Genomic DNA, 26501 nt, shown 5'->3' on the forward strand with positions numbered 1-26501 from the left:
TACAGTTCATTATGGCCCCATAAGATCCTCCATACAAAATAGGCCCCATATAATGCTCCATACAGTTCATTATGGCCCCATAAGATGCTCCATATACAAATATACCCCATATAATGCTCCATGCAGTTCTTTATGGCCCCATAAGATGCTCCATACAAAATATGCCCCATATAATGCTCCATGCAGTTCTTTATGGCCCCATAAGATGCCCCATATAATGCTACATTCAGTTCTTTATGGCCCCATAGATGCCCCATATAATGCTCCATGCAGTTCTTTATGGCCCCATAGATGCCCCATATAATGCTCCATGCAGTTATGGCACCATAGATGCCCCATATAATGCTCCATGCAGTTATGGCCCCATATAATGCTCCATGCAGTTATGGCCCCATAGATACCCCATATAATGCTCCATGCAGTTATGGCCCCATATAATGCTCCATGCAGTTATGGTCCCATATAATGCTCCATGCAGTTATGGCCCCATAGATGCCCCATATAATGCTCCATGCAGTTATGGCCCCATATAATGCTCCATGCAGTGATGGCCCCATAGATGCCCCATAGATGCTCCATGCAGTTCTTGCCATGCATTGTGCCACATGTAATGTTGCTGCTGCTGCACTAAAAAAAAATGACATACTCACCTCTCGTCGCTGCTCCTCAGCGTCCCGTCTCTCCGCACTGACTGTTCAGGCAAAGGGCGGTGCGCACACTAATAGATCATCGCGCCCTCTGACCTGAACAGTCACAGCAAGAGGACAGGAAGACGAGAACGTGGAAAGGTGAATATGACATACTTACCTGCTCCCGGCGTTCCAGACGCGATCCCTGCATGTCCCACGGTCTTCGGGAGCGGCAGCTTCTTCCTGTAGTGAGCGGTCACATGGTACCGCTCATTACAGTGATGAATATGCGGCTCCACCCCTATGGGAGTGGAATCCATATTCATAACTTTAATGAGTGGTACCAGTGACCACTGAACAGGGGAAGAAGCTGCCGCGCCCGAAGACCGTGGGACTGCAGGGACCTCATCAGGAGCACTGGGAGCAGGTGAGTATTTGACAGGCATCGCTCCCCCTCACCCGCTGACCCCCCCGCCTTCCATGACTCGAGTATAAACCGAGAGGGGCACTTTCAGCCCATTTTTCAGCCCATCTCAGCTTATACTCGAGTATATACGATAATTTATTTGTAGGTTGAGAAGTATTGATTGATATGGGTAGAGTGTTTGCAGACTATTGCATTGACCCCATAAGCATATCTGGTGCATCTCTGGTTTCCCTGTTATTGGATTGGATGTTGGCCGTTACAGACAGAGGTCATTTACTCGTTAAGCAGAATATTTTACACAGCAAAGTCCTATGACTGCAGATAGTTGTTATACGAACTTACCTACTACAGCGACATAATCTTAATATATACTTAACTTGTAATGTCTTCGCATCCTGTTCCGTCCAGATGTGTCCGGATCCTAGAATTCCAAGCAGCGGAAGTTCACCGACCGCCATACTGGGACACCCAAGTGATGGGTGTCCCAATATGGAAACTGATGGTCGTACCAGCCTCTTTCACAGTACCACCAGCGGAACACTGTCGCATCACACACACAGACACACACTGTATACGCCGTATGCACCACACACACACACACAAACACACTGTATATGCCGCACCCACCACACACACTGTATATGCCGTACGCACCACACACATACACACTGTATACGCCGTACACACCACACACACACACACACTGTATACGCTGTATGCAGCCTCTTGCATGGTAACACCAGCGGAACACCGTCGCGAACACGCCGCCGCAGGGATCAGCCGAGTGATTCACTGACCGCCGCCATCTTTATACAGGAAAAGCGCATGCACAGTTTTAAGGTGACCGCCGCTCTCTGTTTGCACAAAGATGACAAAGGCTTGATTTACTGTGCCTGCACGAATTCCACGCAGGCTCAGTGAATCATTTGGCTGATCCCGGCAGCAGATGCACTATGTGTCTAAAGGCAGAGGAAGCCGGTCACATTAAAGGGGTTTTCCCACTAACGAAAGTTCATTTTAAAAATTTTCTGTGTCTGGCCGTGTACGGAGCATACCACATCTCCTGGGCAAGGGAGGAAGTAAAAGACAATACTGACAATACAGCAGGGGATCACAGAGGATTTCTTTTGTCAGGTAAAATATTTCACTGACTGTTTTTAAACTATATTTTACCTCACAAAATGTATTCTCTGCGATCTCCTGCTTTAATATCAGTATTGTCTTTTGCTTCCTCCCCTGCCCAGGAGCTGTGGCATGTTCTGTACACGGTCAGACTTAGACAATTTTTAAAAATGAACTTTTGTTTGTGGGAAAACCCATTTAAAAAGCTAATATCAACACCAACATGGCTCCTCCTAACAAGTATGCCAATGACAATAAAAGGAACGCAGCAAAGGCACAACACAGCAGACAAGGGAAATAGCACATGGGGTAGACAGGTCAAAGAAGAGAGCACAGACGGAAGAAGTCAGCACATGTGGAAAGAGAATGGATAGGTGGGTGATCACATGGGGTGAGAGATTCTCAATGCTGCAAAGCCTACCACCATCATAACATTACCGCCCTTCCGATTCGATAGCATTGGGCCTCCAGCTAGTGTTGTATATTGTACAACGAGGAAGTCGGAGACTGACTACTACTCTACAATGTATTGCACTGATGGTCAGATTGGTGGTTACTAGAGATGAGTGAACCCGAACTGTAAAGTCCGGTGCTGAACTCTGAACTTGGACTTCTCCTGGAAGTCTGTATTAGTGTTTGAAGTTCCAAGAGAAGAGAGTTCCCCCTAGCCCTTACTACGACCATTTTACAGCACAAAATTTCAGGTCCCCATTGATTTCTATGGGGTTTGGGTTCAACTTAGGGTAGAATTCTAGTACCCGAACCGAACTTTGCACTACAGTTTGGTTACACCCGACAAATCCGAATATCCAGTTCATCCCTAGTGGTCTCACGACATATTGGTCGGTAATAAACAGATAAAAAAATATAGACCCAATTGCCAGTTATTTGGTATTGTATGTACAAAAGAAAAGCTGGAACTCTACAAATGTTTGTTTTGCAAACTACAGGTAATGAAGTTGTTCCTTCGTTATGTGATCTATGAGAACTAGAATATACCTCTGTTGTATCACTTTATACCTGAACACCCACCATTCACAGTGTATTATAAGGCTTATTTTATAGAATAAGTGATTTATAAAGATCATATTATTGTCCTTCCAGTCTTTTCCTAAGACCCCAAAAGTATGTCCCATGCTACACATACGAGGGGCGATCCAAAAGTAATGATAATCGGTTATTTCTATTGCACACAGAAATTAAAATAAAATGTTTTCTTCTCTCTCAGGTACCCACTAGTCCAGGAAAAAAAAAATCACTTAAATAGACCACGATTCCCGGGAGCTACATTCATTTGAATATGAACTGCCGAGGAGTGAACATCAAAATGGAAAAAAACGAGCTCAGAGCTGTCATCAAATACCTCTGCTTGAAAAAAATGACTACCAAAGACATATACAGCGACTTGGTGGAAACATTGGGGGACTCTTCTCCTCCATATTCCACAGTTGCATGCTGGGCCAAGGAATTTAAGCTGGGAAGAACATCGACGGAAAATGAACATCGTGAAGGACGCCCATCCACGTCCCTCAATGAAGAAAACGTGAAAAAAGTTGAAGAAGTTGTATTGGCAGATCGAAGAGTGACTATCAGGCATGTAGCTGAGGTCACAGGGACCTCATATGGCAGTATTCAAAGAATCCTTGCAAAAGAATTGCATATGAGAAAGGTCTCCGCGCGTTGGGTGCCAAAAATGTTAACCGACGAGCAAAAGAAGAAACGAGTTGACATTTCAATAGCAAATCTCGAAAAGTTCCAAGCAGACAAGGAAAATTTTTTGTCACGTTTTTTGACCATGGACAAGACCTGGATCCACCACTTTGATCCCGAAACTAAACAACAATCGATGACGTGGAAACGAGCCGACAAACCAACGCCGAAGAAATTCAAAGTGTCAAGCTCAGCAGGGAAGGTTATGGCGCCCGTTTTTTGGGACGTTGAAGGAATTATTATGGTGGACTATTTGGAGAAGGGAGCCACTATTACGGGCTCCTACTACGCAGAACAAATAAGAAGATTGCGGGAGGCTATCAAGGAGAAAAGGCGCAGCAAACTGCGGGCTGGAGTGCTGTTTCACCAAGATAACGCACCGGCTCACAAAGCTGCAGTTGCCATGGCTACCATTCAAGAAGTGGGCTTTGAACTGGTGGAACACGCCCCTATAGGCCAGATCTAGCCCCCAGTGACTTCTTTCTCTTTCCTCGGCTCAAGGAACACCTCCTGGGCAAGAAATTTGATGACAATAGTGACGTGATAACTGCTGTTGGGGATTTTTTTGAGGGTCAAGATCAAGAATTTTTTTCTAAGGGAATTCTAAGTTTAGAAAAGAGATGGACTAAATGTATAGACTTGTTAGTAGACTATGTAAAAAAATAAAAAAAATTTTTGACTATATTCATTGTGTTTAGTATTGATTATCAATACTTTTGGATCGCCCCTCGTAGTAGGATGGATTTGGGGGCACGTTAAGGAGCGTAGAGTTCTGTGGTATTGGCTGTAAAGGAATAAGATAGTCTAAAATATGGCCGTGTGTGATAATTGTTACTAAATATGGGTAAGAAAAAATTAAATAGGTAAAAATATTTAAGGAGAAAAAATGTATACTCTGTGCAGCACACAGTCTTGGGATTAAATGGGCCCTAGAACACTGAATTCTACATGAATAAAGCATTTATAAAAGGTAAATTTGTAGCGTACATAATGCAGCATACATTAAAGGAATTTAGACACAGTCACGCAGCTGGTCCAAACAGAGCTCTCTCATACTGTTCGCACAGGCGGCTTTGCCTCCGCAGCATGGAGGAAATGCAGACACACCGCAGCTGACCATATCCAGTGATCTGGCCGACTTCAGAGCAGCGCTTGTAGGCTCGAGAGCACATAGCCTGCAATCGGCGCACGCTTGTTGCCTAGGTAACAAGACACACGGACTGTAGGGTGGCTGGTAACCTAGGCATTGTGCGGTACACTATAAATGTAAAAATCCCTCCATTTAAGAGAATGAAGAAGATTTAGAAATACAAGGTAAAATATTTTTGCAAGCACTTTGTAGTTTTAGCCACTTAAGAACCAGAGGCAACCCCTATAAGTGTCAATTTTTTGTGACCCTTTAAGTGTATCATTTTGACAATGTGACCCTTGGACCCCAAAAAGTTGTGTTGCTTTCCTTCCTGCACTCTTTTCTTGTCTGGGAGCCTGATAGCAGTAATGTATTGACTTTTGCAATATCGACTTTCACAAATTTAGTTACCAATAAAAGCACATTTCTAAGTATACTCTTTGAGAATTGTATGCTTAGTGTTTGGCCCAGCATATGCTCCATTCACAATCACCAGTAGTAATGACATTCATTCGTACATGATCGCTCTGCTGCCATCTGCTGGCAATAGTGAGACAGTGATGTCATATTTTAATACATTTCTATTTCATTGCTTCTTTAAAATTGAATAAATAAAACTTTAAGTATCCAGCTTGCAGGTGGAAATTATTATTTCATTTTCATGTTTGATAAATCTTTATTTTAAGGGACTTATGTATCTTTTACTTGAACAAGCAAAATGAATTATGAATTTTTCTGGCACTCATAATTCTTAAGATATCATCAACACACTTATCTGGTTTCACTGCTACCGTCAAAATGATCTGATACAGGTTGTTCTGACCTCATCCATATAAAAAAGCAGGCTTCGCATAGACGAGTAAGCCATGAAGATTAGTAATGAAAAATGCTCACATGCTAGTTAAATACACAGAGAATAATTTGCCATAAGTACCAGCATGTGTCTTGTATTCTGGCAAATTTAAAAAGTCATTATTTCCAATTGTTTAATAAATACTGTTTTCTTTTGGGAGGCAGTAATGTAAGTATTTTAGGCTACCTGAAAGTTACTGGCCCCAATGCAACTACTGTAACAGGGTCATCCACTTACCATGTGTACAATTGTATAATACTTGGGTCTTCTTATGTGTAGAGGTGTAAGCAGGTACAAGAATGCCGAAACGCAGGGATGCAGAGCAAGGGTTAACGAGAGTGCGGTTTAATTTACAACAATAAACTCCTCGTAGGGAGATAACAGAGGGAGGTAACAGGGAGGTAATAAGGAGGGGAAAGCAGATGAAAATAGTGTAATTGTGATACAACACAACAGTCTTGCTATCAAATTCAACTTATCTAGACTCCGCTGTCCTTTAGTCATGTGTGGTCCGATGGGTGATGGAATACCGACGAAGGCCGACACTGCGTCTTCAGGCTTCCCCGCCCAACACACGGTCCCACTTCTGGTGGCAACGGGCGGTCACCCGTTTTGCCCGTTGAGTCCCTAGTCCATTAATCTGCAGAGCTGAGGTGTGAAGCTCTGCACAAGTCTCTACTCAGCGTGTGCTCCACTGCACACCCGCCGATTGCTGGATACACACCCCACGATATTGCTCCTGGTGCTCGTTTATCAGTGCACTCGTGCTGCACTGCTTCACTTGGCGCCCAACTCTCTGTGCATTCGCTGCTACTCAGGAGCCCTTATTAAACCTCTCCCGGGTCTCTGCTCCACGATTCACCTCACTTCGCAGAGCGCAGTCGGCCCCTGCCTTCTCCTTCCTCCGGCAGGAACTCTCTGGCTTTTCCCACGCTACACTCTCTCATCCCCCTGCTTACCACACCACTTCTCTCCAGGTAATGGGTCGTGTCCAGCTCCCATTTCCTTCCCCCTGCAACACTGGACACAGCCTCAGCAGTTCCAGACCCAGTATTGCGCAGGTACCCACAGCCCAGTCTTCCCCCTTACAGAGGCACTTTTGGCCCCCTGACTGCTGCTTGCTGCTCATGTGTCTCCTATATCTATGCTCCGATGTAGTAAAAGAGTTTGTAAAAAGTTTTAAAATAGCTAATCCTCAGGATAGATGATAACTTGCTGATCTGCACTGGTTAAAGAATGGGACTCTGAAGAGCAACAACTGAGCATGTGCCCCACTGTCCCACTCATTATCAATAGGACTATAGACTGGTAGCCAATAGTAGCCGAGACAGCTAGGTAATAGCTGATATGGTTTGGGACCTTCAGTGAACTGGAAATTTGAACATCCTTTTTAACAAAAAAAAAGATGCCTTCGTAGCAATATATACATAGATGATAAGTAGCAGGTGACGTTGCTGTGACTAGATAAGTATCTTTTTATCAATAGAAATGCAGAAGGGGCTATAGTTTAAATACAAACTATGCAAATGTTTGAAAAGCCCTGATGTACTTGTATATAAAACCAAAAAGGTGCTCAGTTCTATGTAAGGGGTTAAAGTATGTGAGTATTTTATCTATCATTATTTTTACTTCCTATATTTCTGTAATAACTGTGAAGAAGTGTGATAAAAATCTTGACTGGAAAGCACATAAGGAAAATTGAGAAAACAATCAGGATATTATAGAGATAATGATATCTCCAGATGTAAAGGTGTTTAATACCAGAGTTACTTGACCGCTGGTGGAAAGTTGAGGGGACAGATGCATTAAAAATCAGACAGAATGCTAAAAATTAGGCTAGTGTTTTTTTACATGGGACCGTTCAGGCTTGTGTTTAAGGTGTCACTCTCATGAGACCATAGTAATTTAAGCAAGCAGGTCTATAAGATGATTATAATTCAAGGAGTAAGCATGTTACCTTTGTTTGCATCTGCAAGTAAAATAATATAGCAAAAATGTCAAAGGTCAAGGCTATAAATTCTAAAACTCACAGCAAAACAGAGTCCACTATGTCCACCAACTCAGTGCTACATCTGACAACCTCAACACTGCTTCACCTGAATGTGTTTAGGAGAAATGGACTTAATACTGTTGTGTCCCTCACTTAGTTTTTTTGTTCCAAATTACAAAGAATTAAGGTACCTTCACACTAAACGATATCGCTAGCCATCGCTATCCGTGACGTTGCAGCATCCTGGCTAGCGATATCGTTCAGTTTGACACGCAGCAGCGATCAGAATCCTGCTGTGATGTCGTTGGTCGGGGCAAGAAGGCCAGAACTTTATTTTGTCGCTGGCTCTCCCGCTGACATCGCTAAATCGGCGTGTGTGACGCCGATTCAGCGATGTCTTCGCTGGTAACCAGGGTAAACATCGGGTTACTAAGCGCAGGGCCACGCTTAGTAACCCGATGTTTACCCTGGTTACCATCCTAAAAGTTAAAAAAACAAACACTACATACTTACCTTCCACTGTCTGTCCTCCGGTGCTGTGCTTTCCTGCACTCACTGTGAGCACAGCGGTGACGTCACCGCTCTGCTTTCCGGCCGCTGTGCTCGCAGCCAGTACAGAGAAGCACAGCGCCGGGGACAGACAGCGGAAGGTAAGTATGAAGCGTTTGTTTTTTTAACTATTAGGATGGTAACCAGGGTAAACATCGGGTTACTAAGCGTGGCCCTGCGCTTAGTAACCCGATGTTTACCCTGGTTACCGGCATCGTTGGTCGCTGGAGAGCGGCCTGTGTGACAGCTCTCCAGCGACCAAACAGCGACGCTGCAGCGATCCGGATCGTTGTCTGGATCGCTGCAGCGTCGTTTAGTGTGAAGGTACCTTTAGAGCTAAGTGAATCAATTCAAAGCAAATTGAGTTTGCTTTAAAAAAAATACACAAAAAATTCTGGTATCACCAGAAGTTAAATTTTTTGAGATTTGATTCCTTTGAAAAAAGGAAAATGGAGCTTGCTGGCTGTCATTGTGCTGAATACTTTTTAGGGCCGTGAAGGATTAAAAAAACAAAAAAAAACACATTATATTCATCTTACCCCTCAACTGGTCTTGGCACCTCAGCTCTCCGCCCAGCCGTCTGCTAGTTCACTTCGTCCACCTGGTCTTCTCATTCTCAACTGCCTTCGCTCTTTGGCATCTCCAGTACTGATTAGGCCTCAAGTGACACTTTGAGGTCGCGGGGAGAAACACATTATGAAGTTGGGTGAGGCTTAGCCCCATGTGCCGAAGAGTGAAGAAGAGGGAAGAGAAGAAGCGAGACTGTGGAGGAGGAAGCGAACCAAAGGAGGCCTGGGAGCTATGGTTCCAAGACAGGTGGGCAGTGAGGTGAATTTAATATTTGTAACCTCTTTGTTTATTAGTCTCTGGGGTCTGGAGAGACTTCATAGTAGAATGAACAGCTTTTATCAGCAGTTCGATTTGTATGTTTAAATTCAGTACGAATCATATTCCTCTGCGGATTTCGAGTTAGTCTGATGAATCGAATTTCAGCAGATTTGCTCATGTACAAGGTATTCATTTTTCTTGGAAATTAACCCCTTTCTCACCTCGGACAGGATAATACATCCGAGGTCAGAATCCCCGCTCTGATTCAGGCTTCGGCGGTGAGCCTGCATCAAAGCCGGAACATGTCAGCTGTTTTGAACAGCTGACATGTGCCCGCAATAGCGGCAGGTGAAATCGCGATTCACCCGCCGCTATTAACTAGTTAAATGCCACTGTCAAACGCTGACAGCAGCATTTAACCGGCGCTTCCGGCCGGGTGGCAGGAAACGAGCGCATCGCTGACCCCGTCACATGATCGGGGGTCAGCGATGCTTCTGTATAGTAACCGTAGAGGTCCTTGAGACCTCTATGGTTACTGATCCCCGATAGCTGTGAGTGCCACCCTGTGGTCGGCGCTCATAGCACACCTGCATTTCTACTGCATAGCAGCGATCTGATGATCGCTGCTATGTAGCAGAGGCGATCGAGTTGTGCCAGCTTCTAGCCTCCCATGGAGGCTATTGAAGCATGGCAAAAGTTAAAAAAAAAAGTTAAAAAAAATTTGAAAAAAATAAAAAAATATAAAAGTTTAAATTACCCCCTTTTTGCCCCATTCAAAATAAATCACTAAAAAAAAATCAAACCTACACATATTTGGTATCGCCGCACTCAGAATCGCCCGATCTATCAATAACAAAAAGCATTACCTGATCGCTAAACAGCGTAGCGAGAAAAAAATTTGAAACGCCAGAATTTCATTTTTTTGGTTGCCGTGACATTGCATTAAAATGCAATAACAAGCGATCAAAATAACGTATATACTTCGAAATGGTATCATTAAAAACGCCAGCTTGGCACGCAAAAATAAGCCCTCAACCGACCCCAGATCATGAAAAATGGAGACGCTACGGGTATCGGGAAATGGCGCAATTTTTTTTTAGCAATGTTTGGAATTGATTTTCACCACTTAGATAAAAAATAACCTAGTCATGTTAGGTGTCTATGAACTCGTAATGACCTGGAGGTAGGTCAGTTTTAGCATTTAGTGAACCTAGCAAAAAAGCCAAACAAAAAACAAGTGAGGGACTGCTCTTTTTTTGCAATTTCACCGCACTTGGAATTTTTTTCCCGTTTTCTAGTACATGCCATGGTGAAACCAATGAGGTCGTTCAAAAGTACAACTTGTTTTGCAAAAAATAAGCCCTCACATGGCCATATTGACAGAAAAAATAAAAAAGTTATGGCTCTGGGAAGGAGGGGAGCGAGAAACGAACACAGAAAAATAGAAAATCCCAAGGTCATGAAGGGGTTAAGATTGTAGGTTAAGCATTTCTTTCCATAGATATCCACAAAAATCAGTTTGTAATTTGGCTCTTTGGATTATTTTGTTTGTGATTTAAATTTACATAATATCACATTTTTTAAATCTACGGTCCTTCTTTTGACTTCAGACAATCTACTGTACTGTCTCTACTGATAAAGGTTAAAAAGAAGTCCAAAGAGAATTGACAACTTTTATGCAGAAATCCTTCTTTCTCTCACAATGCTTGTCATAACCTGACATGAGTGTATCAAAATGATTCGCTTTGAAAAACAATTGTTTGTGATAGTTGGGAGTAGAGTTGAGCGACCTTGACCTTTTTAGAGTCGAGCCGGGTTTCGCGAAACCCGACTATCTCAAAAGTCGGGTCGAGTGAAATCGGCCGATTATGACGTAAAGTCGGGATCGACCGAAACACGAAACCCAATGCAAGTCAATGGGGCAGCATAGTCGGCAGTGAGTGGGGGCCAGGAAAACACCTAGAGTGCCCATTTTAATGTCAAAACCATCCATTCTTCTTAATGAAGCTTGTCAAGTGTAATTTACCTTATAATAATTGGAAGGCATTTGAAATTGGGGGTCATTTGGCTAAAGTTGTGGTGGGTAGGGCTGGTTCAAGTAATTAGTGGGCCCAGGAAATCTGGACCACGTCACGGCAGTGGAGCAGGGAGAGGTAAGTATTTCAACTTTGCAAGTGCTGTGAACCTGAGCAAGCAGGGGGGGCCCACTCGTTGGCATTGGCACTGGCACAGGGCCCCTCAAAGTACAGCGGTGTGTTTGCACGGCGGGGGCGCCTCCCACCGGCAGCAACACTTTTGCGTACCATGAGAGGCCCTGTGCCAGTGACGTCGCCAACTAGTATTCCTCCCCCCACCTGATGAAGGAACCTGCACTTTCATCTGCACCTTCCTGTTTGTCCCCGTGTAAGGTGGTATGGTATGCGGGAAGGGGGACCTGACTTTCAGCAGGGTCACAATCTTGCAGTGTAGCGTGCATGGGAAATGTTGCGTTATGGGTCAATGTACCAGCAGACTCATCTATCACTGGCTGGGCAATGGGCAGGATGAGGAGGAAACACAGATATAGGCCCAAAGAATAAAGTGGGCTAAATGCAGTTCAAAATTGGTAACACAGGACTAATCAGGGGGCATTGCAGTGGAGGACAACTGGAATGAGAGGCTGACACAGAGAGTAGGCCCAAATCAGTAAGTAGTCGAAATGCAGTTCAAAATTGGCAACAGTAGTAAACAGGCGGCACAGCTTTGTTCAGTGGAGGAGAACAGCAAGGAGTGGCAGACACCGATAGTAGGCCCCAACCCAACTAGTAGGCCAAATGCAGTCTATCATTAACAACTACTTAACGAGCGCCTGAAAACGGAATTTCAGGACAGGAAACCAGGAGAACAGCAAGGAGCGGCAGACACCGATAGTAGGCCCCAAACCAACTAGTACGCCGAATGCAGTTGTTCCGTTTAACCACAATTTAATGAGAGCCTGAAGATAGAAGTTCAGGAAAGGCAACCTGGAGAACACCTTGGAGTTGAACACACCATCTCTCTACACCCCATACCCAATTTGTAGGTCTAATGCAGCGTAGTTTCCAACAACTACTAAAGGAGAGCATGATGATCGAAGCATTGGCGAGGAAACCTGGGGAACACCTTGGAGTGGAACACACCATCTCTCTACAGTGGAACACACCATCTCTCTACACCCCATACCCAATTTGTAGGCCTAATGCAGCGTAGTTTCCTACAACTACTAAACGAGAGCCGGAAGATCGAAGCAATGGAGAGGAAACCTGGGGAACACCTTGGAGTGTAACACACCATCTCTCTACACCCCATACCCAATTTGTAGGCCTAATGCAGCGTAGTTTCCAACAACTACTAAACGAGAGCCGGAAGATCGAAGCAATGGAGAGGAAACCTGGGGAACACCTTGGAGTGTAACACACCATCTCTCTACACCCCATACCCAATTTGTAGGCCTAATGCAACGTAGTTTCCAACAACTACTAAACAAGAGCCGGAAGATCGAAGCAATGGAGAGGAAACCTGGGGAACACCTTGGAGTGTAACACACCATCTCTCTACACCCCATACCCAATTTGTAGGCCTAATGCAGCGTAGTTTCCAACAACTACTAAACGAGAGCATGATGATCGAAGCATTGGCGAGGAAACCTGGGGAACACCTTGGAGTGGAACACACCATCTCTCTACAGTGGAACACACCATCTCTCTACACCCCATACCCAATTTGTAGGCCTAATGCAGCGTAGTTTCCAACAACTACTAAACGAGAGCCGGAAGATCGAAGCTCAGGAAAGGCAACCTGGAGAACACCTTGGAGTGGAACACACCATCTCTCTACACCCCATACCCAATTTGTAGGCCCAATGCAGCGTAGTTTCCAACAACTACTAAACGAGAGCCGGAAGATCGAAGCAATGGAGAGGAAACCTGGGGAACACCTTGGAGTGTAACACACCATCTCTCTACACCCCATACCCAATTTGTAGGCCTAATGCAGCGTAGTTTCCAACAACTACTAAACGAGAGTCGGAAGATCGAAGCTCAGGAAAGGAAACCTGGGGAACACCTTGGAGTGTAACAAACCCTCTCTCTACACCACGGAAGGGCTGATTCTTAGGAAGGAAGGCTGTCGGAAAGAAGCAGGGCGCGTCCGAGGGTGATTATATTCTTATTAGGTATATACTCACCCTCGGACGCGCCCTGCTTCTTTATTTGTAATGAATGTTTATTTGCAATGTGGTTTTGACTTACTCTATTTTTTTGGTAAACAATGATTTTATTATTTTCATTGTTTTGCATCTTCTTGGCAATAATATAAAGAAGACGCGACAGGACAACACTCGGTGGATGCCATATCTGTGTTTAAAATTGAAAAAACCTTTCAGTTAACTACTTGCAGGAGAAAGTTATTGTAGCTGGTGGCCATTTTTAGTACTGTACCAGATTTTTGTTGTATGTGTTTGTTTTTAATGTTAAAATGTCTGCATTTGATATCTCTCCAGTATTTTCTTTTTTATAAGCAAAATACTTATTTTTATATTTTCTGATGTTGGTTCCAGGGGTACACGGGCAGCAGTGGTGTGGTCAGTGGAGGCCTAGTGGAAGGAGTGACCGCAGACAGGCATCGAAGGCCTAAAATAATAACACATGGCTGTAGGCAATTTTAAATTGGTTCCAGGGGTACACGGGCAGCAGTGGTGTGGTCAGTGGAGGCCTAGTGGAAGGAGTGACCGCAGACAGGCATCGAAGGCCTAAAATAATAACACATGGCTGTAGGCAATTTTAAATTGGTTCCAGGGGTACACGGGCAGCAGTGGTGTGGTCAGTGGAGGCCTAGTGGAAGGAGTCACCGCAGACAGGCATCGAAGGCCTAAAATAATAACACATGGCTGTAGGCAATTTTAAATTGGTTCCAGGGGTACACGGGCAGCAGTGGTGTGGTCAGTGGAGGCCTAGTGGAAGGAGTGACCGCAGACAGGCATCGAAGGCCTAAAATAATAACACATGGCTGTAGGCAATTTTAAATTGGTTCCAGGGGTACACGGGCAGCAGTGGTGTGGTCAGTGGAGGCCTAGTGGAAGGAGTGACCGCAGACAGACATCGAAGGCCTAAAATAATAACACATGGCTGTAGGCAATTTTAAATTGGTTCCAGGGGTACACGGGCAGCAGTGGTGTGGTCAGTGGAGGCCTAGTGGAAGGAGTGACCGCAGACAGGCATCGAAGGCCTAAAATAATAACACATGGCTGTAGGCAATTTTAAATTGGTTACAGGGGTACACGGGCAGCAGTGGTGTGGTCAGTGGAGGCCTAGTGGAAGGAGTGACCACAGACAGGCATCGAAGGCCTAACATAACAAAAATGTCAATACAATGGTATTGTCAGTGGCAGGCATTGAAGGATGTCAGCGCATAGACTAAACATTGGTGGAGCTGTGAGATAATTTTGCAAGTGGTAGAGCACTGTTTGAGCTGGGGTGGGGGGAAACTGTCTTGTGGCCGGCGGTACAGGCCCAGGGCCCCTCATATTACAACGGTGTGTCTGACGTTGGGTGCGCACCACCACCGCCAGAGACACTTTATTGTACTAGGAGGGACCCAGTGGCAGTGCCGTCGACCAAAAGCGGGCTCACCCACCTCTTCAGACAAACTGCACTCTCACGGGTGCTGTCGCCAAGTGTCGATACCACGGCCCCGTGTGGGGAGTTTGGCCATTTAGTGAGGTGTAAACATGTCGTATGCTGGACAATCAGGTGCAGAAAATTACGAGATTGGAAAAGGCATTCAGAATAGTCCACAGGCAAGACCTTTTCATAGGAAAGCTAGGTGTCAGCCGGGCAAGGTGGGGCAAAAGATTTCGAAATCCAGTTGTGGTTCATTTTAATGAAGGTTAGATCATCTACATTTTGGGTAGCCAGACGAGTCCTTTTTTCTGTTAGTATTGAACCTGCAGCACTGAATACTCTTTCTGATAGGACACTAGCTGCCGGGCAAGCAAGCTCCTGCAATGTATATTCTGCCAATTCTGGCCAGGTGTCTAATTTTGATGCCCAGTAATCAAATGGGAATGACGGTTGAGGGAGAACATCGATAAGGGATGAAAAATAGTTTGTAACCATACTGGACAAATGTTGTCTCCTGTCACTTTGAATTGATGCTGCAGTACCTGTCCTGTCTGCGGTCATAGCAAAATCACTCCACAACCTGGTCAGAAAACCCCTCTGGCCAACGCCACTTCTGATTTCTGCCCCTCTAACTCCTCTGGTCTGCTGGCCCCTGCAGCTCGTGTAAGAACGATCACGGGCGCTGTGTGCAGGGAATGCCAGAAGCAAACGGTCAACAAGAGTTGATTGTTTGGTTGCTAATATTAGTTCCAAGTTCTCATGTGGCATTATATTTTGCAATTTGCCTTTATAGCTAGGATCAAGGAGGCAGGCCAACCAGTAATCGTCATCATTCATCATTTTAGTTATGCGTGTGTCCCTTTTGAGGATACGTAAGGCATAATCCGCCATGTGGGCCAAAGTTCCAGTTCTCAAATCTGCGGTTGTGCTTGGTTGAGGGGCAGTTTCAGGCAAATCCACGTCACTTGTGTCCCTCAAAAAACCAGAACCCGGCCTTGCCGCGCCACCAATTTCCAGTGGCCCCGGAAAAGCTTCCTCATTAAAAATATAATCATCCCCATCATCCTCCTCGTCCTCCTCCTCCTCTTCGCCCGCTACCTCGTCCTGTACACTGCCCTGGCCAGACAATGGCTGACTGTCATCAAGGCTTTCCTCTTCCTCAGCTGCAGACGCCTGATCCTTTATGTGCGTCAAACTTTGCATCAACAGACGCATTAGGGGGATGCTCATGCTTATTATGGCGTTGTCTGCACTAACCAGCCGTGTGCATTCCTCAAAACACTGAAGGACTTGGCACATGTCTTGAATCTTTGACCACTGCACACCTGACAACTCCATGTCTGCCATCCTACTGCCTGCCCGTGTATGTGTATCCTCCCACAAAAACATAACAGCCCGCCTCTGTTCACACAGTCTCTGAAGCATGTGCAGTGTTGAGTTCCACCTTGTTGCAACGTCTATGATTAGGCGATGCTGGGGAAGGTTCAAAGAATGCTGATAGGTCTGCATACGGCTGGAGTGTACGGGCGAACGGTGGATATGTGAGCAAAGTCCACGCACTTTGAGGAGCAGGTCGGATAACCCCGGATAACTTTTCAGGAAGCACTGCACCACCAGGTTTAAGGTGTGAGCCAGGCAAGGAATGTGTTTCAGTTGGGAAAGGGAGATGGCAGCCATGAAATTCCTTCCGTTATCACTCACTACCTTGCCTGCCTCAAGATCTACAGTGCCCAGCCACGACTGCGTTTCTTTCTGCAAGAACTCGGACAGAACTTCCGCGGTGTGTCTGTTGTCGCCCAAACACTTCATAGCCAATACAGCCTGCTGACGTTTGCCAGTAGCTGCCCCATAATGGGAGACTTGGTGTGCAACAGTGGCAGCTGCGGATGGAGTGGTTGTGCGACTGCGGTCTGTGGACGAGCTCTCGCTTCTGCAGGAGGACAAAGAGGTGGAGGAGGGGGTGCGAACGGCTACAGCCAATTGTTTCCTAGACCATGGGCTAGGCAGAACTGTCCCAAACTTGCTGTCCCCTGTGGACCCTGCATCCACCACATTTACCCAGTGTGCCGTGATGGACACGTAACGTCCCTGGCCATGCCTACTGGTCCATGCATCTGTTGTCAGGTGCACCTTTGTGCTCACAGATTGCCTGAGTGCATGGACGATGCGCTCTTTAACATGCTGGTGGAGGGCTGGGATGGCTTTTCTGGAAAAAAAGTGTCGACTGGGTAGCTCGTAGCGTGGTACAGCGTAGTCCATCAGGGCTTTGAAAGCTTCGCTTTCAACTAACCGGTAGGGCATCATCTCTAACGAGATTAGTCTAGCTATGTGTGCGTTCAAACCCTGTGTACGCGGATGCGAGGCTAAGTACTTCCTTTTTCTAACCATAGTCTCATGTAGGGTGAGCTGGACTGGAGAGCTGGAGATCGTGGAACTAGCGGGGGTGCCGGTGGACATGGCAGACTGAGAGACGGTGGGAGATGATATTGTTGCCACCGGTGCCCTAGATGCAGTGTTTCCTACTACGAAACTGGTGATTCCCTGACCCTGACGGCTTTGGCCTGGCAAAGAAACCTGCACAGATACTGCAGGTGGTGCGGAAAATGGTGGCCCTACACTGCCGGAAGGGATGTTGCGTTGCTGACTAGCTTCATTGGCCGAGGGTGCTACAACCTTAAGGGACGTTTGGTAGTTAGTCCAGGCTTGCAAATGCATGGTGGTTAAATGTCTATGCATGCAACTTGTATTGAGACTTTTCAGATTCTGTCCTCTGCTTAAGGTAGTTGAACATTTTTGACAGATGACTTTGCGCTGATCAATTGGATGTTGTTTAAAAAAATGCCAGACTGCACTCTTTCTAGCATCGGATACCTTTTCAGGCATTGCAGACTGAGCTTTAACCGGCTGGCCACGCTGTCCTCCAACAGGTTTTGGCTTTGCCACGCGTTTTGGGCAAGATACGGGCCCGGCAGATGGAACCTGTTGCGATGTTGATGCCTGCTGCGGCCCCTCCTCCTCCGCTTCAGAACTGCTGCCGCCTGCACCCTGTTCCCCCAATGGCTGCCAATCGGGGTCAAGAACTGGGTCATCTATTACCTCTTCTTGTAGCTCGTGTGCAACTTCGTCTGTGTCACCGTGTCGGTCGGTGGTATAGCGTTCGTGATGGGGCAACATAGTCTCATCAGGGTCTGATTCTTGATCATTACCCTGCGAGGGCAATGTTGTGGTCTGAGTCAAAGGACCAGCATAGTAGTCTGGCTGTGGCTGTGCATCAGTGCACTCCATGTCAGATTCAACTTGTAATGGGCATGGACTGTTAACTGCTTCACTTTCTAAGCCAGGGACGGTATGTGTAAAGAGCTCCATGGAGTAACCCGTTGTGTCGCCTGCTGCATTCTTCTCTGTTGTTGTTTTTGCTGAAGAGGACAAGGAAGCGACTTGTCCCTGACCGTGAACATCCACTAACGACGCGCTGCTTTGACATTTACCAGTTTCACGAGAGGAGGCAAAAGAGCTAGAGGCTGAGTCAGCAAGATAAGCCAAAACTTGCTCTTGCTGCTCCGGCTTTAAAAGCGGTTTTCCTACTCCCAGAAAAGGGAGCGTTCGAGGCCTTGTGTAGCCAGACGACGAACCTGGCTCCACAGCTCCAGACTTAGGTGCAATATTTTTTTTCCCACGACCAGCTGATGCTCCACCACTACCACTACCCTCATTACCAGCTGACAATGAACGCCCCCGGCCACGACCTCTTCCACCATACTTCCTCATTGTTTTAAAAACGTAAACAAACTAACGGTATTTGTTGCTGTCACACAAATTACACGGTGAGCTATAACTTCAGTATGATTTAGCTACCCCTTTACAGGTGAGTGAGACCACAACGAAAATCAGGCACAATGTTACACACTCTGTTGTTGGTGGCAACAAATGAGAGAGATGCCACACACGCAGGACTGTCACTGAAGCACAAATGTAAATATTAATCTCCCACTGATTTGATTTTTTTTTTTTTTTAAGGGAGACTTTAGGAAAAAAAAATAATAGAATAAAATGATTTTTTCAGGAAGAATTTAGAAACCAAATAAAATAAAATGATTTTTTCAGGGAGAATTTAGAAAACAAATAAAACAAAAAAAGGCTTTCTATGGCCCACTGAGTGAGAGATGACGCACACAGGAGTCAGGAGTGGCACACAAGCCCAGAGGCCAATATTTATCTCCCACTGATTGATGTAGTGATTTTTTCAGGTAGATTTTGGAACCCAAATCAAGCTAAAAAAAATAATAGGCTTTCTATGGCCCACAATTGGAGAGAGAGAGAGAGATGGCACACCCAGGAGTCAAGACTGGCACACAAGCAGAAAGGGCAATATTAATCTCCCACTGATTTGTTTTTTTGTTTTTTTTTTTCAGGGAGACTTTAGGAAAAAAAATAGAATAAAATGATTTTTTCAGGAAGAATTTAGAAACCAAAGAAAATAAAATGATTTTTTCAGGGAGAATTTATAAAAGAAATAAAACAAAAAAAGGCTTTCTATGGCCCACTGAGTGAGAGATGACGCACACAGGAGTCAGGAGTGGCACACAAGCCCAGAGGCCAATATTTATCTCCCACTGATTGATGTAGTGATTTTTTCAGGTAGATTTTGGAACCCAAATCAAGCTAAAAAAATAATAGGCTTTCTATGGCCCACAATTGGAGAGAGAGAGAGAGATGGCACACCCAGGAGTCAAGACTGGCACACAAGCAGAAAGGGCAATATTAATCTCCCACTGATTTGTTTTTTGTTTTTTGTTTTTTCAGGGAGACTTTAGGAAAAAAAAATAGAATAAAATGATTTTTTCAGTAAGAATTTAGAAACCAAAGAAAATAAAATGATTTTTTCAGGGAGAATTTAGAAAAGAAATAAAACAAAAAAAGGCTTTCTATGGCCCACTGAGTGAGAGATGACGCACACAGGAGTCAGGAGTGGCACACAAGCCCAGAGGCCAATATTTATCTCCCACTGATTGATGTAGTGATTTTTTCAGGTAGATTTTGGAACCCAAATCAAGCTAAAAAAATAATAGGCTTTCTATGGCCCACAATTGGAGAGAGAGAGAGAGAGAGATGGCACACCCAGGAGTCAAGACTGGCACACAAGCAGAAAGGGCAATATTAATCTCCCACTGATTTGTTTTTTTTTTGTTTTTTTTTCAGGGAGACTTTAGGAAAAAAAAAATAGAATAAAATGATTTTTTCAGGAAGAATTTAGAAACCAAAGAAAATAAAATGATTTTTTCAGGGAGAATTTAGAAAACAAATAAAATAAAAAAAGGCTTTCTATGGCCCACTGAGTGAGAGATGACGCACACAGGAGTCAGGAGTGGCACACAAGCCCAGAGGCCAATATTTATCTCCCACTTTTTTTTTTTTGTTCCAGGGAAAATTTATAAACCCAATAAAAAAAATAATAAATAGGCTTTCTATGGCCCACTATCTGAGAGACAGAGAGAGATGGCACGCTTAGGACTGGCACACAAGCCCAAAGGCCAATATTAATCTCCCTTTTTTTTTAAGGGAGAATTTATAAAACCAAAAAAAAAAAAATAAATAGGCTTTCTATGGCCCACTATTTGTGAGAGAGATGGCACGCTCAGGACTGGCACACAAGCCCAGAGGCCAATATTAATCTCCCACTTTTTTTTTTTTTTTCCAGGGAAAATTTATAAACCCATTAAAAAAAAATAAATAAATAGGCTTTCTATGGCCCACTATCTGAGAGAGAGAGATGGCACGCTTAGGACTGGCACACAAGCCCAAAGGCCAATATTAATCTCCCTTTTTTTTTAAGGGAGAATTTATAAAACCAAAAAAAATAAATAAATAGGCTTTCTATGGCCCACTATTTGTGAGAGAGATGGCACGCTCAGGACTGGCACACAAGCCCAGAGGCCAATATTAATCTCCCACTTTTTTTTTTTTTTCCAGGGAAAATTTATAAACCCATTAAAAAAAAAAAAAATAAATAGGCTTTCTATGGCCCACTATCTGAGAGAGAGAGATGGCACGCTTAGGACTGGCACACAAGCCCAAAGGCCAATATTAATCTCCCACTGATTGATTTATTGATTTTTTCAGGTAGAATTTAGAACCCAAATAAAGCAACAAAAAAAAAAAAATGGGCTTTCTATGGCCCACTGAGTGAGTGATGATGCACACAGGAGTCAGGAGTGGCACACAAGCCCTGAGGCCAATATTTTTCTCCCACTGATTGATGTAGTAATTTTTTCAGGTAGATTTTAGAACCAAAATCAAGCAAAAAAATAAATAGGCTTTCTATGGCCCACTGAGTGAGTGATGATGCACACAGGAGTCAAGAGTGGCACACAAGCCCTGAGGCCAATATTTTTCTCCCACTGATTGATGTAGTGATTTTTTCAGGTAGATTTTATAACCCAAATCAAGCAAAAAAATAAATAGGCTTTCTATGGCCCACTGAGTGAGAGATGACACAGACAGGGATGGCACTCTAGCAGAAATGTCAATCTTAATCTCCCACAAAAAAAAAAAAAAAAACAGGGAGTGTCATTCAATTACTATCTCCCTGCAGTAATCTCAGCCAGGTATGGCAGGCAGCAATAAGGAGTGGACTGATGCACAAATTAAATAAAAAGTGTGTACAAACCAAAAAGATAGCTGTGCAGAAAGGAAGGAACAAGAGGATTTGTGCTTTGAAAAAAGCAGTTGGTTTGCACAGCGGCGTACACACAGCAATGCAGCTATCAGGGAGCCTTGTAGGGCAGCCCAATGAGCTACAGCGCTGAGGGAAAAAAAAAAAATGTAGCTTCCACTGTCCCTGCACACCGAAGGTGGTGTTGGGCAGTGGAAATCGCTACAGCACAAGCAGTTTGGTGGTTAATGGACCCTGCCTAACGCTATCCCTGCTTCTGACGAAGCGGCAGCAACCTCTCCCTAAGCTCAGATCAGCAGCAGTAACATGGCGGTCGGCGGGAACGCCCCTTTATAGCCCCTGTGACGCCGCAGACAGCAAGCCAATCACTGCAATGCCCTTCTCTAAGATGGTGGGGACCAGGACCTATGTCATCACGCTGCCCACACTCTGCGTTTACCTTCATTGGCTGAGAAATGGCGCTTTTCGCGTCATTGAAACGCGACTTTGGCGCGAAAGTCGCGTACTGCATGGCCGACCCCGCACAGGGGTCGGATCGGGTTTCATGAAACCCGACTTTGCCAAAAGTCGGCGACTTTTGAAAATGAACGACCCGTTTCGCTCAACCCTAGTTGGGAGGTATTTATAGTATATGTGACAATATGTGGCCGCCTCCCAGTGGTTGTACAGTGATTTGCTACCTGTTAGGGCTCTTGCTAGCATGTGATAATATATTGAAACTATATATAATGAAAATGTAATTTCTTAAGGAAGATCACAGCAAGGTAAGGATAGACAGGATGAATGTAGTATTTCTAATTTTCTAGGGAAATTTGATGCATATTAAAGTTATTTGATGCAAAATGAATGTTCTTTATTATTCTCTGAGGACTCATAAAAATAACCACATCCTGTAAAGAGAAAAAAATTAACACTTACTGCTTACTGCCGTCCTGTACTTGGCCTTTTTTTCTTATATTGCCCACTGTGCGTCATCCTCTCATCATTCTGCACACCGAGACTTCAGACACTGACTAGACCTCAGACATGGCGGGACACATTGCATCATGAGACTTCAGACACTGACTAGACCTCAGACATGGCGGGCCACATTGCATCATGGAGCTTCAGACACTGACTAGACCTCAGACATGGCTGGCCACATTGCATCATGAGACTTCAGACACTGACTAGACCTCAGACATGGCGGGCCACATTGCGTCACGAAGCTTCAGACACTGACTAGACCTCAGACATGGCAGGCCACATTGCATCATGAGACTTCAGACACTGACTAGACCTCAGACATGGCGGGCCACATTGCATCATGAGACTTCAGACACTGACTAGACCTCAGACATGGCGGGCCACATTGCATCATGAAGCTTCAGACACTGACTAGACCTCAGATATGGCGGGCCACATTGTATCATGAAGCTTCAGACACTGACTAGACCTCAGATATGGCGGGCCACATTGCATCATGAAGCTTCAGACACTGACTAGACCTCAGATATGGCGGGCCACATTGCATCATGAGACTTCAGACACTGACTAGACCTCAGACATTTCGGGCCAAATTGCATCATGAGACTTCAGACACTGACTAGACCTCAGACATGGCGGGCCACATTGCATCATGAGACTTCAGACACTGACTAGACCTCAGACATTTTGGGCCACATTGCATCATGAGACTTCAGACACTGACTAGACCTCAGACATGGCGGGCCACATTGTATCATGAAGCTTCAGACACTAACTAGACCTCAGATATGGCGGGCCACATTGTACCATGAAGTACATCACAATGTTTTAGGCCTAGTTGTGTCAGAAGCCCTGGCATTGAGTCATGAAGGCAAAGGAGAATGATGCACCCCAGAATACATCATAATAAAGAGGCAGGACAACATAGATGGTGGCCGGTGGCTGTGACAGCAGGAAAGAGAAGTGGAAAGATGAACAATTTTTTTTAACCCTTTCCCATTCCTCTTCAGTTCAACAACATGGCATCCATTTGGCTTCCATTTTGTTGAATTTGCTCAAAACGAATTGCAAAAACTTAGAATTCAAGAGAATCCAAAGTTTTTGTAAAATTTGAGGAGAATTAAATTCTCTTCAGACAAATTCACTCATCTCTATAGAACACCTTTGCAAATCTACAGATATATATACCATCTGAGTGCAGCATGATGTACTCTAGGGGCAGAGACCCCTATTCCAGCAATGTATTTCTGAGCTGCTTGCTGCAGTTTTGATAAAATCATTGTTTTCTCTGCTTCAAATCTACCATTTCTCTGAATGCTGAACTCTGTATAACCCCGCCCACATCACTGATTGTCAAATTTCTGAGTACACTATTCACAGGCAGAAATGTGCTAATCAGTGGTAATGGAGTGGCTATACAGAGCTCATGAATGTTGAGGACAAAATGGCAACAGGGTTATTAGTTCTCTAATGATAATCTCCTGCTGATAAAACAGTGATTTTATTTAAAAAAAAGTCTGTGCATTATGCTGCTCTCAGGTTAAATGGCAAAACCTTATGACAGATTCCCTTTAATCAAAAACCTACTAGTTGTAGAAAAATGATAAAATGTAAATGTAGAAACATAGGTCTGCTCCTCTGTGAGTATGTATAGTTACAGCTGTAGCAGGTGCCAGATTTTCACCCTCAGCTTAATATTGTATTAGTTTTCTTTCAGTTTATGGTGTAATGATGTTTTTGTAAAATCTCATTGTTTTTCCAAAGATAGAGGTATAATGGATGTTCCAGAGGTAAATTTAACCACAACTCTATTATTTCCTTTCCAGATGGACGACTGTATTTAAAGACCAGTGTTATGTACTGAAGACAGATATGCAACAGCTGAAGACTCTGTGGGAACATTCTGTAGACTAATTGCAAAGTCTGAAGGATGTAAATGTGTTCAAAGTAAAAATACACTCCATTTCTATACAGATGTCCCAGGAATCTACAGTATTGTCAGACAAGTGACCTGTGACTACTGGAGAGTCTGAAAGGTTTTATAACTAATGGTAGCGCTCCACTTGATGGACTTCTTATGAGCTGCTGCTGCAATTCTGTAGAGACTGTAATTATCAACAACCAAGATCCACCATTCTTCTTTCGTGTTTTTAAAGAACATGTCTATTTCTTTACCTGAGCACACCAGAACTTTCCAGCAGCGTCCACTTAAATATCCGAAATGTTTTCTCACGCCTAAACCAGCAGAGATGGTTTGATATGAAGATTCCTTAAAGGGCATGCACTAAAATGGAAAATCCTGAAAAAATATATGTCAATAAAGATAGGACTGATACAAAAAATTTTTACTTTAAAAAAAAATGTTTTCTTCATAACACTTTTACCCTACAATGGGAAACACCTGCTCTTGGAAACTGAACTACTGTATTTAACAAAACAAACTCTTTTTGCTGAATGTAAACTAATGACTTTGTGATCTTGAGCCTCTTGTCCAGAATCAACCAAACAATGAGTATATCTTTCTCCTTCACCACCGTGAGGATCAGGAATAAGAAATTGTCCATTTGTGTTGCAGGCCATGTGTACATAGACACAGTCACACCGAAGGTATTATGTATGCAGTAGACTACTAGTGATTAGGAAGATAATTTTAGACAATATGTTTTGTCACTCTGTTGGTTCTTAAAAAGCCTTTATAGTTTTAACGCATGCAGGCATGTACATATTTGTCCTGAAGTCACAGTATTAATTCAAAAATTTAAGAATCTGGTGAAGAGAAGAGTTAACGTCTGCCAGTTTTATTTGTATATTAAGTCTTTAAAGCCCTGAAAACATTACTCATGGGGTTGGTATCTGGCCGATGAGCTGTTCGAGACACCAGACATATTTTTATAGAATTCTATTAATTTTAAAGTTCCTAAATAACAAACCTTAAACACTTGATATTCTTCCACTGATACTGAGTATTGACTTGACAGGTCACTGTCAACCCACTACTGTATGGTATGATCACTGCCCATCTTCTTATTGTAGCTGTACATTGTATTGTTAAAGGGAGATATATTTTGTCTTTTTTGATGTGTTAACTGAAACATCATCTTTTCACCATAAGAAACTGGAAAAAAAAAATCGGAACTTATTATTAGGAATCCAACCAACATAGATTTCACATAACTTTCTAATTTCTGTGTCCCCCTTTTAAAGACTGAACTCATAAATTAGTCCTAGAAAGTGTACAATTTTTAATTTCTACACATATCTAGTTTTATGCACATAAAATGTAATTTATTTTGTTATAACACATTAAAAGTTGTTTTTAATGTCAAATTTGAAATTTTATTCCTGCAACATTTCATTCAAACTGGTAATAAGTATTGTTTGTGTTTAAAACAACTGGAGCTTGTAAAGTCTTCCATATTGTACTCCCAACATAACTTTTCTGTGCAAGAACCTGAATTATACATTTCAATTCACGCTGTAATTTTTAAATAAAATATTGTATATACAATTTCACATTCTTTTTATGAACCAAGCAATATTTTTCAATAAAATATTGTTAAGACTTTGTAATATTTTTTTTTTCAAAAATTCTTTTTACGCTATGATTTTTTTAACTTAGTTGCTACTTATTCAGGTGCAGTTTTTAAGGGGTAAACAGCCATGTCGTGATGGACTTCATTTATTAGCATAAAGTAATGACTGCTTTATTCTCTTGATTTATTATGTTTACTGAACTTCACTTATTTCTACAACCTTACCTTTGCTCGAATTTGGTCGAGGACTCAGATTTCTTACAAAACTCAATACATTATCATAACATGTTAGCAAAATCCTTGCTAAGCTACAGTTTACATTAACTAAACACTGGGTGACGACACATAGACACATATAGCATAGACCGTTCATGACAGTGTATTGCCAAATCAAGTTTTTTTTTTCTAAGCTGATTATTTCCAAACAACTCGGATATATTGAGCAAAAAGCCA

At 43.6% G+C, this 26501-nt stretch overlaps 1 protein-coding gene across 13 annotated transcripts in view; it reads left to right on the forward strand.

Moving 5' to 3' along the window:
* DACH1 (dachshund family transcription factor 1) overlaps positions 1-26085 on the forward strand; it is a 519671-nt gene extending 493586 nt beyond the window's left edge. For 7 of the 13 annotated variants that reach the window (XM_069758153.1, XM_069758155.1, XM_069758154.1 and 4 more), the window contains one exon: positions 24342-26085. In XM_069758153.1, the coding sequence (XP_069614254.1) occupies positions 24342-24379 (38 nt within the window). In that variant the 3' untranslated portion in view covers positions 24380-26085. The remainder of the gene's footprint in view (positions 1-24341) is intronic. The other 6 variants (XM_069758150.1, XM_069758143.1, XM_069758145.1 and 3 more) reach the window with 1 other exon arrangement.
* Positions 26086-26501: the final 416 nt, after the last annotated feature.

The sequence above is a fragment of the Ranitomeya imitator genome, chromosome 3 (assembly GCF_032444005.1).
Source record: "Ranitomeya imitator isolate aRanImi1 chromosome 3, aRanImi1.pri, whole genome shotgun sequence".
In the NCBI taxonomy this organism is placed as follows: domain Eukaryota; kingdom Metazoa; phylum Chordata; class Amphibia; order Anura; family Dendrobatidae; genus Ranitomeya; species Ranitomeya imitator.